The sequence below is a fragment of the Leptidea sinapis genome, chromosome 8 (genome assembly GCF_905404315.1).
Source record: "Leptidea sinapis chromosome 8, ilLepSina1.1, whole genome shotgun sequence".
NCBI classification, from domain to species: domain Eukaryota; kingdom Metazoa; phylum Arthropoda; class Insecta; order Lepidoptera; family Pieridae; genus Leptidea; species Leptidea sinapis.
Genome location: NC_066272.1, coordinates 12,200,637 through 12,218,725, shown reverse-complemented (window position 1 = coordinate 12,218,725; position 18,089 = coordinate 12,200,637). Strand labels below are relative to the sequence as shown.

The following is an 18,089-nucleotide window of genomic DNA, read 5'->3' as shown; positions in this document are numbered from 1 at the left end:
TATGTATTTGTGTTGTTGTATTTCGGTATAATTACAATCATATGAGACAAGACTCATCCGTCGACGTAGTGTGGTGGGTACCCTTACCAATTAATAAACGCGTATCGGGCAGCCTTAAGTGCAGAGGAGTAGAAGACTAAGTGGTGACATGTAATCCTGGAAAATACAGGAGGAGCCAACCACCGCGCAAACATTCTCAAAAATTTTCAGGTTGCTCCGGGAGAAATCTATGAATTCCTAATTGCTCCGAAGCTTTCGAAGGAGCTGGGCAAATTTTTTACCGTACCGTTTTAATTTCAACTTGATAAATCCACGTGTTGCCGAGATAAAGGGTCTTGACAGACAGACATATGGACGGCCGGACTGCAAAGTGATCCTTCAAGGGTTCAGTTTTTACAATTGAGTTGAGGAACCCTAAAAAATATGTTTGTTCCTTCGTCGCGATGAGCTGTTATAATGTTTATTGGATAGCGGTGATACTTTGCAAAATTATTAACTTTAAAAGAATGCTGGGAGAGTTTCTTAGGGCCGCTTCTTCTCTCTCAGAGCGCGATTTGTTACTGAAGTGGTAGTAGTATTAGAAATGACATCAAAAAGAATTCTAAAGGAATCAATTTTGAGAAAATAAATGCCTTCTATGCCTTTGTTGATTGTCAATCGCGATGGTCAATCAAGACTGTCAAAATAAAACCGAAAATATATAAAACTGAATAATATTTGCAAATGGTTTTCATGTTCATTCACATTGTCGTAACTCGACAATAGGTGGCGCTGTAGCACATGTAATCTAACAACGTCCAATCGATCTCCATAAAACTCGTATATAAGCCACAAGATGGCGCTGAAAACATAAATATATTATTTGCCACAATGAGGCTTGGCCTTGAGACTAAGGATTTTCAATAAAATTCAAATCTTAACTCAAAACCTATGGATCACATCATCTTTGTATGTTATTGTTCTGTAAGTGTGCAAGTTCCTATGTCTCTGAAATTTAGTACCTAGTCTGTAGCTTAGAAGTAGGTTTCAAGCTGATGATTTCTTTGCTATTCTTTTAACGTACGAATTCCTAATTTTTTAAATTAAAATATAGCCCACGTAACAATGTTACAACATACCAAATAGGCCTCTTATAAAAAAATTGTTCATATACTTACATAAATTGAAATTTTGTATGGAAGAGAAATTATATGATTTCCATTCAACTTTTCCGTATACTTTCGGCCCAGCTGTCACAACATTTACCGGTATAGTATAAACCAAGGACTTAGATAATAGGCCACTCGACAGCTCGACTAATATAATAAATCCTAATGCGTGACCAATTTTAATTTATTAATGTGTGCGTTAGCAAGGTGAATTTCAAAATACTAAGGAGCTTAGTTTATTTGAAGCGTGGTTGACTGTTTACATTTTGTCAATCAAAATCAGTAACAAAAGATGCGCTTTGCAAGGTTCTGTTTGTCTTTACGCTAGTATATTGTAAGTCTGTTTGCTTTCAAACTTGGGTGGATTATACTTAGTTGCTATTTCATACTTATGTCAAATCACTGCACGTTTCATACTAAACTAAATTTCAATTTTTACACAGGCAGTCCCGCCTCTTATTATGTAGTATTTACATCCTATTTGAAGACTGTTACATAGTTTTAATCGTAACAAGCCAATATAGCATTCCGTCAAAATTTTCAATAGCTAAGCAATAAAACAAAAAAGTAGAACACGTTAGGTTTTTGTTTTTAACAATACAACTTTTCCGTCCGCATTTTAGTAAGAAATAAAGAACGCATTTTTTTCTTATTTAAAAGGGTGTAAAACGGATCAAAAGCTGATGTGACGGGAAGTTTCTTGCAATACGCGCAGTAATTCAAAGGTAGACGTCAACATTACGCGGGAAAATTTAAATATTTCGGCATAATCACACCAATAATGAGTCACTTTCTGAGATGCAAAGAAAACGTTATTTCAGGCATTTAAAACCTATTACAATAAATTGAATAATATAGAATAAGATAAAAGTATGATAAATGACAGTACTTAATAAAATAAAATATCTTAAAACTAAAATTATCCCAAACCGGGTTCGTACAAAGAGTAATGTACTGATAAAACTATTTCCGGTTACTGTCACGATGAACCGAAAGCCAGTATTGGAGTATAGAATTCTCCAGGCGCTCAGATTTATTGTATTAATGTGGTCATCCAAGTTATTTTAGTATATTGTGGTCACGTGAAACTTATATCCGATTATTGTAAATCCAACTTAATTGTAGAACTAAAACAGAAGCAAGTGGAGCTAGTTTCGTGCGCGTTGGCGGACAGCGTGGCCACGATTTCATAATAAAACACAGAACACCGAGTAAAGCGATTCTATTTGAAATATTGGACGCCTGAACTTAGTTTGAATACTTAAACAGCGTGTCGTCTATTTGTTATTGAAAAGTTTTATTAAATCTGTTTTTATGTTTAAGAACTGGGTTTTTTTTAAATTTTGTAGTGCAGTATAGCAAATATTCATTTCAGCCGGAAAACGTATACTGCTTAATAAAGGCGTCCCTAACTTATTCCGGTTATATTGACCAGATCATCAGTCCATATTGTGGGGGCCCTACCAACACTGAGTCTTCTAGTATGTAGTCGCTTTTTGGGGACTTTAATGCCACAACAGCATATTTTTTATGAAAATAAGGGACCAGAACAGCAGTACGTTCAGCTGATGGAAATTGATATGCTCTGCCCATAAAAAACATTCTGAGTGGCACTACAACTGCGCTCGTCACCTTGAGATATAGGGTGTAAAGTTTAATTTGCCCAAGCATTTCACTGGCTACGGCGCCCTTCATACCGAAACACAATAATGCTTACACAATAGGCGCTGTTGTGGTACCCATAATCTAGCCGGCATCCTGTGCAAAGGGAGCCTCCCACTGAGCTATCTGTCCTTTGTACTATCTATTTACCCACTGCAGTTCAGTTTTGCAATTAGCATTAGTCTTACACAATTATATCACCTCAATATTTTCTACTCAATACCGTTGACTGCCTTTTTTCATTCTTATTTTCCGTTCTCTTATTTATTTATATTTGGTGAATGCAAAAAATGTAAATTGAGACAGAATACTTATCAAATAGATAAGGCATTATGTCAGTAATATTAACATAAACAAATAACGGATGGTTAATGATAATAAGTGATAATTTATGAATGTTTCACCCTTTTTGGTTCATTCCTTAAAATATAAACGTTTAAGATCACGACTAATTTTAATTTGGTGAATATCCAAAATTCTCCAATAAAATAGTTGATATGTGTCGCGCTGTGCAGTTGCTATATTATATAATTCGAACATCCTATTAATATTATAAATGTGAAAGTTTGTATGTTTGAACTTTTTTAACGCAAAAACTACTGATTGGATTTTGATTAAACTTTACAATAATATAGCGTACACACCAAAATAACACATAGGATATTTATTATTTATAAAACTATCGCGTGAATTATACTTTATTTGGCAAAACAACGTTTGCCGGGTCAGCTAGTAATAAATAAATTTGAATGTAAGTTTCTTTGTTTCGCTTTTACGCTGGAGCTACTGAACCGATTTTGATGAAATTTGGTACATTGATAGACTAGAGCTTAAAAAAGGACATAGGCTTCATTTTATCCTGGAAAAAATCCATGGTTTTCGCGGGATTTGTGAAAAACTTAAATTCACATCGATGAGCAATAATACCAATAGTATGTTTAGTTTGCTATGGCAATCTTCCTCGAAATAATATTCATATATGATGGGAACGGGGGCGAAAACGGGAACCGGAACTGGAATAGGACATGACGTGATAATTATTATTTGCCATACATTGACATACATTTTAAGAAGTACTAAGGCTTGATAATATTTCTGTTAAACATTTACATTTATTAATATTATAACACACACATAGAAAATATTGTCAGAAAAAGAAGTCTGCACAAAAAACGATAAATATATTAATAAAATAAATCAAATTAGGTTTCGCTGGCTATTCAGAATGTTTATAGTAATAGTCTCCGTTTACATCGAACCAGTCGATTATTTTGCCGTCACTCCAAATAAATGTACCTTTCAGTTTAGGCGAAGCATCATTTATCAAGTACAGAATGGTTTTGGCTGCTTCATCTGGGTCAGTCACACCTCCACCTCTAGCCATATCGGTTTTCACGTGACCTGGATGCACCGCATTTATAGATATATTTCTCGAATAATATTTCTTTTGTTGAACCATAGTTAGCGCAGTTAGAGCAATCTTCGACACACGATGCTCGGCGTGCTTCCCATTATCTACAAAGTCTTCTTTGTTGAAAGTGCCATCTCTTACACTTTGTAGATATTCATCAACAAATTCGTTTATCTGTTCCGTCGTTAAATCTTCACTCTGTAGCACATCTAGCCATTTTTCATTTTTCAAATTCGATAAATGTCCACACGCACTTGAAATATTAACAACTCTTGCGTTGTCCCTCAGTAACGGGAACAGGAATTCCTCAATAGTTAGTAAACTACGATAATTAATATCGATATTACGTTTAGCAGCTTCATAATCCGGATAAACTTGTTCCCACTCCAATATAGCTGCATTATTCACAAGAACATCAAACCCGCCGTGTTTCGTTTTGATAAAATTCGCAAAATTCTCAACACTTTCTTTATCGCTTACGTCTAGTTTATGGAAGGACGGTTTAAGTCCGATTTCGCTTAACTTTCTCACAGCTTCGATGCCTCGCTGCTCATTTCTGCATGTTAGGTATACTATTCCATTGAATGTTTTGCATAAGCCCTTCACAACTGCATAGCCAAGCCCTTTGTTAGAACCGGTAACGACAGCGACTCTCTGTGTCATTTTAAACGAACACGTGCACTCAGTGACTGGTCGGAGATATGACTGATATCAAAAGCAAACTATTCATCATGGGAGATATAAACAACGTGGTTATCAAACATTTTTCTTGTTATCACTATTAAATGCATTGAAATATTGCAAAACAATTGTTACTTATTTAAATTGTTCACCAATAAGTGTATTTTATGTTCTTTGGAGTGCAACGAAACATTGCGTTAAACAGATGTTAAGTGAATGTTTCACTATAAATTCAAATCTTTTTAAAAGTAGGTATGTACTTTTATTGAATGTGTAATAAGTACTCGTGTTAATTAAAGATAATACTAATTTTATTCTGACACTACACTCGCGTAATTGAATTGTGTATTATGTAAAAATATTTTTTTTGAAGTATGGATGTATTGATATACCTATGTTTATAAGTATCTACTCCCATAACTAGAAATAATACACTTTTCTAGAAACTGTGGTACTCATTATGTTCACACCACGATCAAAAATAAACTTGTATTGCCTACTATTCAGTTAAGTCGATAAGTTTATGCTTTTATAGCATGACCCCAGGAAATATCCAAAACAAATATAGTACGAAATTCAGAAGAATTGCTAAAAACGTTTCTGTGGCAAAGATTACTCCAATATGACACATGATTTGGTAATAACAAGGTACCATACCTTGGTGGTGTAAGTGATCGCCTTCGGGCTATATTATACTTAATAAATTTTATTAAAAAAGAAGTCCGTTGTGTTTCTTGCACCCACTCTTCTAAGGTATGTGGCACAATATTTTCGAAGGAGTAGTAGTTTTCATCACACAATTATTAGTGATTTAAAAAAAAATTGAATAAATTTTTAAAATATTACACAAATAAAATTTGTTAAACAAAATTTTATGAACGATGCGGGATTCGAACCCACGACCTCTTTTATTTATGTATTAATCCTAGAAGTGAGGGTTATGACTTTAAAAAAACATAAGAAATTGTTTTAAAATATTATTTATGCTATAAGATTGTATAAGTTTGACTAGTATAATATGTAAATACTTACCCCCTTATTTATAATGGTCCGCTAACTTTAAACAGCCGCTTAGGAGTGTTTTTTCTCATTCTGACTTAGGTCAATAGAAGAAGACAGAGTGAGAATTAGCAATGCCTTAAGTTAGCAGACTATTATGAATAATGGGGTTATAATCTAACTCAATATATATTAAAAGATACAAAACGCGATATACGTGTTTGATAAACTAGGAAGTTGTTACCACTCGACACTAGATGGCGCTACTCGCATCAATGAACTTAAATGACAATTTAATCATTGTAACGATCATAATAATTAGTATGCTTTTTTTAGTCGTCTGCGTGACGCAGTAGGATAGTCATTAAATGTATATTTATCAGTTAGTTAGTATGTATGTTCGGTCCTTTACAGCGCCCAGAGAAAAAACGAGTGGGCCGATTTGTCACGATCTTTTTGACTTTGATTTAGAATTCAATCAAATTATGTTAACTGCAACTATCACAAGAATTAAATTTTTATCGAGTTTTTGAATATTTAAAAGTTATATGGATTTTCTTTCATATTTCGATAAGAACATAAGTCATAAACTAATTTAGTGTTCAATTAAATTTATCTAATAAATTAAATCTGGATTATTGAAATGTAATTTCTTTATTTATTCAGGTACAATTTTTACGTTTATGAAATCAATTTTGATGCCATCGGTAACAGGAGGCCATGATCTGAGAAGAACTAGCAAGAAAATCAGCAAGTTTTATTCTCAAATTATTAATACTCTATGGCTGAGAACTATAAAGCGTACATATACTGATTAGACTTTACTAACGTAAAAATTTGCTGAATATTATATAACTTAAACATGAATTCAGCATTGGGCTGTCTTAACTTAGCTAAGCACACGGAATAGTAAAAAATAAGGACTCCGTGTCACCTTACATAAAGGTGTAGCACTAAAACAAGCCGATTAACGTGTGAATACATAGTACCACGCATACACTTACACTACAACAGGCCGATAGGCGGCCATTATGAGAATTGTCATCGTCTGTGACAGATCAGTTTGCGTCTCAATAAAATATTATAAAAATGCCGTCGTGCGTTGTGAAAAAGTGTAAAAACATAGTGAATGTGGCCATATATGATTATTTAAGGGAGATAAATTTGTGTAACTGGTATCCCCCGTAACCGCACACATACTAGCATAACGGTGCTTCACTTGCTAATATCACGGCGCGGAGTCCTTCTTTTTTTACTCGTCCGTGAGCTAAGCCTTAGCTTAAGTCTTACGTAAGTAATGTCTAAATACACTCAAAAGAACTCACCCTAATACTTGGAGTAATATTTCTGACGTTACACTGCCAACTGGGAATGTAACATTAAATCGTATAAACGGAAAGATGAGACAAAAGCCTCATAATTTAGTGAACAATATGTGGTCTAGCCCATTGTGATATAATTAAATGTGAGTGGGGTGTTGTACAAACAATGGACATCTGGCTTCAATTTCCTCTAACTTATAGAAGAGACAAAACAGTAGGTAATTATTACTCTCATTTATCACTCAACTACAATATGTATTCTTACACTTCACATGCAGGTCGTTACGATCAAGTTATGATTGTGTTCGATTTAGAAATTAATTTTTTATATAACAAACTTTTGAGTCCAAACTGTATAAAGAGGATGACACTTTCTTGGAAGCATTCATACGAATCAGACAGACGTACGTATAGACAAAATATTATATATTAGTCGCAGTTATATGGATAAGGAAGGAAGGAAGTTTCTTATGGAAAAGGTGGACAAACGAGCATGAGGGTCACTTCGTTTTAAGTGATCACCGTCGCAAAAATTCTCTTGCAACACCAGAGGAATCACAGGAGTGTTGCCGGCCCTTAAGGAAAGTGTACGCGCATTTTTTGAGGTTATGTCTAGATAGCGGCGATCTTTTAGCCTCTATTTTTAAAAACATCGCATCATTAATCATTCATTCATATCATCCGGAAGACGTCCACTCCTGGAGAAAGGCTTTCCCCAAGGTTTTCCACGGCGATTGGTCCTGGCCTGTCCTCATCCAACGTATGCCGGCGATCTTAACCAGATCGTCGGTCCATCTTGTGGGGGGGGGGGGGGCTACCAGCATTGTCTTCTGGCACGTGGTCGCTATTAGAGGACTTTACTGCCTCAACGACCATCTGTCTGTCGAACTATGTGCCCTGTCCACTGCCACTTCAGTTCCGCAATCATTTGGGCTATGTCAGAGACTTTGGTTCTCCTACGGATCTCCTCATTTCTGATTCAATCGCAGGGAAACTCCGAGCATAGTCCTCTTCATTGCTCTCTGAGCAACCATGAGCTTTCTCATAATGCCCATAGTTAGCGACCACGTCTGCGTTCCGTAATTAGTTATCACTGGCAACACACACTGGTTGAGAACTCATTCCAAATTAATAAATCTTTACCCTTAGAGCGCCCTTTCTCATTCTAAAAAAATAATATAAAAGCTACATAGTCTTATATGACCAGTTATCTATTCGGCAGCTTTGTCTAAATTGAAAGTCAAGGTCAGAAACAGAACACGTGACGTCCGGACTTGGAAGACACTTGAATATTGTATAATATTTAAACTTAATTTGCAGTCCGTAAAGCAAGGCCACACCTGTTGTTTTACTTCCCAGCTCGTCCTAGCACTTCTATACAAATAAATAATTTGTTATGTTTTTTAAAAGTGATAACCCTCACTCCTAGGATTAATACACAAATAAAATTTTGAAAACAACAAAATTTTATGAACGATGCGGGACTCGAACCCACGACCTCCGGCGTTCCGCGCCGAGCGTTCAAGTGACGTATCGTTACAAAATATTGTATGCATTGTTTAACTCTCAGGCTGTGGCTTCATCTACAGGATCTACTTTACAGTTGATAACCTGCTCAACCCCAATATTTGCATAATAGGAAATTGACTTGAGATGTCAATCTTGTAAATCTAAATATCTTCGAGCACCGGCATGGAACGCCGGAGGTCGTGGGTTCGAGTCCCGCATCGTTCATAAAATTTTGTTGTTTTTCAAATTTTACTCAATAATAACAACTCTAATCTATACTAGACACCAATAATGACAACCCTAATATAGTATAGATTAGGGCTACCACATGTACAATTTCATTGGCCGCAGAAAAGTCTACTTTCCGTTAAAAATCCAGAAATGATCCAAGTTGTGAATTTAATAAATAAATAAATTAAAAAAAGCCTTCATTGTTGTTAACAAGTTTTACACAGAGTAGTTTCGTGTGCCTAAAATTAATTTACTTATGACTACTATCTAAAAAACACATTTTGACTATTAACTGGAGTTTAACTAATATTCTAACAATTTTAATATCTATTGATTATCGGCAAACGGTGGTTCGGTTACAACTTGTCTTCCGACAAAGGCCTCCTCTAAAGCTCTCCAGTCTTTTCTCATTTTTGCAGTGCGAGTCCATGTTGAACCCACTATCTGGATATTTCTGAAAAAATCTTGAGTTATAAAACCACGGTTCCAATCTAATATATAAAATTCTCATGTCGCAGTGTTTGTAGTTAAACTTCTCTGAAACGGCTTGACCGATTATCACGTAATTTTGTGTGCATATTGGGTAGGTCTGAGAATCGAACAACATCTAATTTTCATCCCCCTAAATGTTAAGGGTAGTCCACCCCTAATTTTCTTTTTATATTTTTATCGTTTTTTTTTTTAATTTTATTTTATTATGATTTAGCACTTAAAAATATATACAACTTCAAATTTTCGCCTTTCTACGATCTACAACTATTTTTGTATTGCGATTTTTATATTAGGGTTGCAAGATGGTAATTGAATACAATAATTGTAGTACGATAAATTTGGTAGGTCTAAGAAACGGTTGCATCTACTTTTTATACCCCAAAAATTTATATGGCAATACAATGTTTGCTGGGTCAGCTAGTATTCTTATACAATCTGACGTATAGTTTCTCACTGGGGGAACATACAGAACTTATTGTTGTCTTTATAATCAAAAGCGTTACCAAGCGTAACTACTTCGCTCTTGTCTTCAGTAAATCATTTAACTTTTATGTTCAATCACTCAGTCAGCAGTTATAATAAATTGCATGTGTATATATAGTATCTCATTTAATCCATTTAACTACCTATTTATCTTAGCATATTCATTTCTTTTGTGCGTCTGTTGTAACTGATCTCCTCCTAAACGGCTGGACTAATTTTAATGAAACTGTGTGTCTTCAGATGGATTCAAGAATGGTTTAGATTCACAATTGAACTACCTCCTAAGCGGCTGGATCGATTTTGATGATTTTTTTGTGTGTTCCAGTGAATTTGAGATTGGTTTAGACTCTCAATTCCGTCCATATAATATAATTTTCCTGCTCATGTGTATGTTAGTGAACTACTCCTAACGGCTGGACCGATTTTTCAAATTTAAGACGTGTGTACAGTACAACGTCTGTCTGGTCCACTAGTATATAATAATTTTCTTCTAATGTACCTAACAAGAAATAACTTAACTTAATTAATGTAACTTAAATTAATTTTTAGTCATATTCCTGATGTAAGTAGGTTTGTTAAATTGTTTAAGTATTCGTTTATTTAAGTTGTTTGCGCTATAGAATTATGTTAATACATAACTTCTAAATCTTTAACATCTAGCTGTTTTAGGCATATTTTATATTTAAAGAAAAATTTTAATTCATCAAATTTCTTTTAAAGCAAAACTTTTAAGTGCATGTATGTGATGTGTTGATTATAATAATATCAAATGGGTTAAGTACCAGTCATCCATTTTGTTTACAAATTTCTCTTGAACTTTCATGTCGTGTTAAGATCAAAGATTGCCCAGTTTTCCCTTTAACGATATTGATATTATGCTTTCGCTGCAAAAGATCGATGAACTGTGCTTAAGTATATTTTTAGAACTTGAATACTTTGTAGATTGGATTATTTTAGTATTTGTAAACTGGTATCTAAGTGAAACATTTTAATCTTAGATATAAAATTCTCTTGTCGCGGTGTTTGTAGTTAAACTCCTCCGAAACGGCTTGACGGCTTCTCATGAAATTTTGTGTGCATATTGGGTAGGTCTAAGAATCAAACAACATCTATTTTTCATCCCCCTAAATGCTAAGGGTAGTCCACCCCAAATTTTTGTTTTTTAATTTTTAGACAAATTATTATAAACTATTTAAAAAAACATACAATCCTAAATTTTCACCCGTCTACGATCAACACCTATCTTTGTATCGATTTAAATATTATTCTATTCCATCCACAGATACGCAATAGAGTTGCAAGATGGCAATCGAATATAATGATTATTGTAGTATAATATATTTTAATTACGATATATTCGGTAGTTCTGAGAATCCCCAAAATTATACCCCAAAAATTTTTTTACTACTTTATATGGCAATACAACGTTTGCCGGGTCAGCTAGTATGTTATAATATTTTCAATTATCTTATAGTTATCATAATGTTAATACCAGGCACAGACAAACTTATAATGCCTACTACTCGGCTAAGTCGAGTTAGTAAGTCTTTTATGGGGCGATGCATATGCCTTTACAACAAGATCCCAGAAAATTTTCAAAACAAATGTATTACGAAATTTAAAAGAAATGTAAGAAACGTTTGCGTGGTAAAGTTTACTATAATATAAAAGACTTTCATAATGATACCACGGATTGGGAATGGAGTGACCGTCTTCAGGTTATAAAATAATAAGTTTAATTGTACGATATTACTTTGTAACCATATTTTTATTGAAAAAAAAAGAAGCTGAGTTTGTTGCGCCCGTTCTTCTCAGGTCTGAGGCATACTTTTTCGAATGGGTGGTAGGTTTTTCTTCAATAAGTGATATCATATCTTATCCTATTTCTGATAAAAATATTTGAATTTGAATATCCTATAACGATATGACCTACACTATACTTCAATGCTGTTTCTATATTTTCACATTATTATATAAAATTATCTTCGTTCACTTAAATTCGTTTTCTACATTTGTATTCCAATATCTAATGGGTGACTAAGTTCAAATTTTATATTGAATGTTACTGAACGATATAAAAAAAATATAAGTAATACGTGAAAAAGCTGCTATAATTCTTCAGGTATTGCAAGACACTATGAAAAGCGGTGATCACTTGCTGTCAGGTGAGAGCTCAATTATCCTCCTCTGTCATAAAAAAATTAACGGATATTAGTTAGAGCGGATGCTCACTAATCGACAAAAATTGACAAACAACTGGCATGTTTAAAAAAAAAAGATACATATTTATTTCCGATAGGAAAATAAGCAAGCATACAGGCCCTACATAGTAAAACTTAACTGAGCGTGATAAGAAAATTTAATGAAGTAGGCGTTACTTTGCGGAAATCCATAAATTTAACAAATGATTTGAGTTTTCTTTAGTGTTAATTCCGCCAATATTAATTGTCTTTAAACAATTCGACACGTGTTTCGCCTCTACACGCCAAATCTGGCACGAGACTGAACACGGCACTGACTGATGTCTCGAGCCACATTTTGGCGAGACAACACGTCCTGAGGATGCCTCGTGTAGAGGCGAAACACAATATTGGCGGAATTTATATGAGTGTGATAAAACATAATATGACATAATTTTACCTGTTATAAGACTATAAAATGAAATAAAAGATTATGATTAATTAATCTTACACACAGCTGTGTTTTACAAAAGCCAAGTCTGGCCAAAGTCTTAAGAGTGGTCTATAGATCTCTGCCTAAGATATTACAACACATATGCTTTGTTCAATACCAGAGGAATCACAAGAAAACTGCCAGCATTTCATGAATAAACACTATAAAAAGATTATATTATTATTTATTTATGAAAAATTGCCACAAAGCCACAAATACAACATGGCAGGTCAAAGTTTTACATTTTTCAATATTTCCCCTGTTTTTTTAGTAAATCCTCTAATATCTCTATTTCATCTCAAAAGGCTTGCAGTAGGAAATACAAAGGGTGACGAAATATCTTCCCGTATGTTTTATTTAAATTAAAGCTTAGTGTAGGCCAGTACTGTACTACTAAGGATATAGTCCTTATCTACTATATTTTATATATATATGTAGATACCTACGTTATATACTCACAATACAAACGTAAAAAGTATTTCACGCGCCATATAGCCAAAACACATGGTCGGATTTGGTCCGACCGAACCATTGGATCACTTAGCAATGCGTAGAGACGACCGCGTCGCTTCAATGTGTGTCTTCTACCGCATTTATCACTGGGAGTGTTCCGAGGAGCTGTTTCACCTGATTTCTGCCGCCGAATTCCACCTTCGCACGACACGCCACAAATTAGGATATCATCCCGACCATCTGGTCCTCCTCAGTGTGGTTTTTAAGAAGCTTTCTTCAACGTACTACAAAGCTGTGGAATGAGCTTCCTTGTGCGGTATTTACGGGATGATACGACATGGGTACCTTTAAAAAAAGCTTGTGATTCCTCTGATGTAGCAAGAGAATGTGGGTGCCGGTGATCACTTGACACAAGCCGAACCGTACTCTCGTTTGTCCACCTTTTCCATAAAAAAAAAAACCATCGGAAGCGGTCCGGTATCGGACTATATTCAATGGTTCGACCGTACCAAACCGTTCATGTATTTATGCTACACTGGTACATTGAAATGATATTAAAAAAATGGCGTGATTAAAAAAATAGACAACAATATATTATGTTTTTAAAGTGATAGCCCTCACTTCTAGGATTAATAACAAATAAAATTTGAAAAACAAAATTTTATCAACGATGCGGGACTCTAACCCACGACCTCCGGCGTTCCGTACCGGTGACGGTTGGCTCAGTTGGTTAGAGCACCGGTAATTCAAAGACAACAATGTTTATCACTTGTCAGTAAACGATATTTGCATGCTGTCAAAATGCATCCCAATTAAGACGCTTTCGAATCACGCGATGCGCGCGCTATTAAGGCGACACTAAATGCCTTTAGCGATATGAGTTCACGGCTGCCGGCCTGCCATCTATGTAACAAAGCTAATATTTTCAAAATTCTTGGGTGGAAAACAGTTTATATGCTTACAATCCTCGTTATTCACTACTAATCTGAATAAATGAACCTACACAAAAAAGTACAAGCTATAAGAATAACTTTTCTGAGAGAAGTACCAGATAAATGCATCACGCCATGCCAAAAAACTTGTTTAACTTCAAAGAAAAGTGGTAGTTGAAAAAGGCTCGGCAGTGTTAACTATAACCAACAGCAAGCATTAGCAACCTACAAATAAGACTTAAGGATATGTATAACATGATTAAATAGTGATCATAGCTCGAAATGCTATACTTTCACCACAAAACTTGTCTAAAAACACCATGTTTGCGTGTTTTCTGCTTACTCTTCGCCTTAACTTATCTGCTCCTTTTTATATACTGTCATTGGTCCTAAATAAACAAAAGTGTATCTGGATATGTTTACATACCTCCTGACTTCTGGGGACGTTGGCAAACTTCTACATTTCCTGTTCTTGTTGTTGTTGCGAGCATGCCCTTGTCCGGAATTAGAGTTTCCCATTTTTGTATTTGTGTAGCTATATCACTTTTGTATCACATATTGTACTAGAATATCTTTGTTTTTCACTGTCGTTTGTCATATTTGATGTTTATTTTAAGCCACTGTTGTCAGCGTGTTTAATAAATTTACCTGAGTAAGATTTCTTATATTTTTTTTTAAGTTATAGGAAAAATTCAGCGAACATTAATCATAATATACATAGATTGAATAATATTGTTTTCGTGTACATCTTTACCTACCTATTTATATATACAGTTATAAAAATCTACCAATTTCTTTTATTTTCTTAAAATAAACTGATTTGATGAAATTTTTATCAAAACCCCTTAAATATAAATATATACTCGTATCAATTGTTTTACACTATCGAATTGTAATTATTCGATAACGTTAAACAATAATTAGAGAAATGAAGTAATATACAGAAAATATTACAGAAGTCCACAGCACATGTGCTTTCATATGTTTGCCCTAATTCAGCATATATTTGATCTCCTCCAGAGTTTGTGGCAGCACGGGAATCCACTATTAGGTAGAGTTCCTAATTCGTCCAGGGACGGTTGTCCAGGATCGTCTTGGAGTAATCTTTCAGTAACTGGTGCTGCGATTTGTCTCAGAGGTGGGCTATCCTTAGGATAGACCACAGGCGCAACGTAACACAGAGGCGGAGCCGCCATTTTAAAGTGGGAGATTGGTACTTCCCCGGGCTCGAAGGACCAATTCTCACTCATATAAGGCTAAGTAACTTAGAAGGTCAGAGTTCTTCACATTGAAGGAGTCTTACAATACAATCAAAGTCAATTATTAATAAGTTATATATTGTGTTGATTAGGTAAAAGTTATTGGTATTAATAAAACAATGCGCATCACTGTGATACAAACCTAACAATGTGAAGTTGGTTCCTAAAATTTTCTGACGCTTACGAAATTCGTTATTTTTTTTTTCTTTCTTCGTCCATTATTAGGACAAGCAAAGGGTTCAAGCCCATACAGCCGTATTTGTTGTGTAATAATTAATTTGTCAAAGCCATCTTTGCAAGATTGTTCTTTACAATATTGGTCTTTCCACAAACGTAGAATAGCAGGAGGTATAAATAATTTTAAGCATTTTTGCTTTCTGCCAAAGATGTATAACTTCTTGCGTGCATACATAAGTACACACACACTTTTGATGACTACCTTAGATTATATTTTATACGTCTAGATAGACTATGACAACTATGAACACGTCGAAAAAAATATGTTTAGAACTAACCTCAATTTAGAGCAATTCACGGACGCAATAAAGACGTAGACTAAAGACGCACACTAAACTAATATTCCTGGCGTGTTTTGTATCGGTTGTCTAAAAGTAACAGACTATCTAGATGCATAAATTATCTTATATACTCCAAAATCATAAAATATCGTGACCGGTATTAAGATCTCATAGCTTGAAACATAGTCTGCTATTCAGTGATTGATGAAATTCCAATAACGGATGAATAATATTGGTTGAAATCCGAGTTGCAAGCTCTAAATTGCTTACGTATTATCCTGTGACCCGACCTAGAATGAATAGAGACATTGATTGGATTAGTTACATAGCTCTAATAGAAATAGTGTTCATATTAAAGTTAGAAATATTTTATTTTATGGAAATGGTCTTCTGAAGTTTCGACTTGATTTATTATGTGCATAACCTCTTCTTAGAAGATTAGATTAATATTACTAATTATAAATTATACCTAGTAAATAATTAGTTCTTTATTTTACCACACCATAGATTATAATGACAAAATGTGCTAACCATAGGCTAACAATATCTAGTCTACAAATTTGTAAGCAAAATTGATGAACGACATGGGACACGAACTCGCACCTCTCGCGTTCCGTGCGAGCGCTCTTCCACTGAGCCAACCTTTCGAGTGACATATCATTAATAAATATTGATATGTCTTGTTCAACTCTCAGGTTGTGGTTTCAACTACAGGATCTACTTTTCTTTTACAGTTAATAGCCTGCTCAACCCCAATATTTGTATATTAGGAAACTGACTTGAAATGTCGCTCTTTCATATTTTAATAATTTGATATTTTTTTAAAGTGATAACCCTCACTAATTACTCCTTGACTTAATATCTAGTATATTACGTACAGACAGACAATATGTGCGAGAGATAAGAATATCGCTGAATAGAAAAGGAAAGTGAATCTATTGTTAGTATAAACGATTTTATTGATAAATCGTAAACAAATAGATACACTTGACAGTAGTTCCTTAGTAATATGTTATGTTTTTAAAGTGATAACCCTCACTTCTAGAATTAATACACAAATACAATTTGAAAAACAAAATTTTAGGAAGGATGCGGGATTCGAACCCACGACCTCCGGCGTTCCGTGCCGGTGCTCTAACCAACTGAGCTAACCGTTCGAGTACCGCCTCTTTATAAAATTCTGTTTGCTTTTCTCAACTCTCAGGTTGTGGCTTCATCTACAGGATCTACTTTACAGTTGATAACCTGCTCAACCCTAATATTTGCATATTGGGAAATTGATTTGAGATGTCGCTCTTGTAAATCTAAACAAGTTCCAGTAGTAATAGTATTTTATGTATTAAAACCACAAGAGAACGCGGATATTGCACATCAAAATTGGTCTCGCATTTTCTTCTTCGCCGTTACACTCTTGACAGAGCGGTCGTAGTTATCACGAACAGAAATCTTTTGAGGCAGATGTGATTCGCCCCATGAGAATTCGCCACTTTTCCCTGCTGGCCGACAGTCTGGTGCACTCGTTCAATCAACCGCCCACAGCAGACTTAATTTGGTCGGTCCTTCGCATGGGCGACCTTCCTCGCCCTCTGGTGCCCTCTACTTTGCCCTGAAGGCGCTCAATGGACTCACTCTCGCGTCGAGAGACGTATCCGAAGAACTTAAGATTGCGATTCCGTATTAACACTGAAAGGCATTGTATTATGCCAAGTTCTTGGAGACTGGAGACGTTGGTGCGAAACTCGGTCCATGAAATTCCCTGGTCACGTATATCTGGCTGTTATTTGTGCTTGCGGCCTTGATGAGGGAAACGTGGATCATTTGTTCTTTATTTGTCCTTTAATGCATTCTTCTATGTACAATTTAATACCACCTCATATTCCCCGTCCAACCTGAGATATAGTGTATTCAATGTTACGAAATAAATAGCGCAGTTCTGTTAATTCGAAAGTTCCTATCAGCTTTTTTTATGTTTGGATTCACAAGCCTTGCTTAAATCACCATAATTTTCTTTTAAAGTCTTCGAATCTTTTATTATTTTTAAATTAATAAAATATAGGAATGTAACAAACTTTGAGAGAAATTGATTCTAAGCGTCTCGTGAATGTGGTGTGTCTTTTACAGAAGCCACAGTAGGAAAAATAGAATAAAATAGAATGTGGCTGTCAGGTCATCTAAACGCCAATATATAATTATAAACCTATGGTTCTCACCACTCCTAATATAATCGATGTAGGTGTGGTCCTTATTCTAAAGTCTAAACAATGAGTACTATGTCATTTTATAGTATTGTCTCCGTTCAAAGAACTAAGGGCCGTG

The 18,089-nt window shown here is 34.8% G+C and overlaps 2 protein-coding genes across 2 annotated transcripts in view; both read right to left on the bottom strand.

The window, feature by feature from the left end:
• The window catches only part of LOC126965663 (protein sickie-like), a 150,205-nt gene that overhangs the window by 17,739 nt on the left and 114,377 nt on the right, over positions 1–18,089 (bottom strand). The window lies entirely within an intron of this gene.
• LOC126965727 (carbonyl reductase [NADPH] 1-like) lies at positions 3,894–4,919 on the bottom strand. The gene has a single exon (XM_050809484.1). The coding sequence runs from the start codon at positions 4,882–4,884 to the stop codon at positions 4,027–4,029; it is 858 nt and encodes a 285-aa protein (XP_050665441.1). The 5' UTR covers positions 4,885–4,919; the 3' UTR covers positions 3,894–4,026.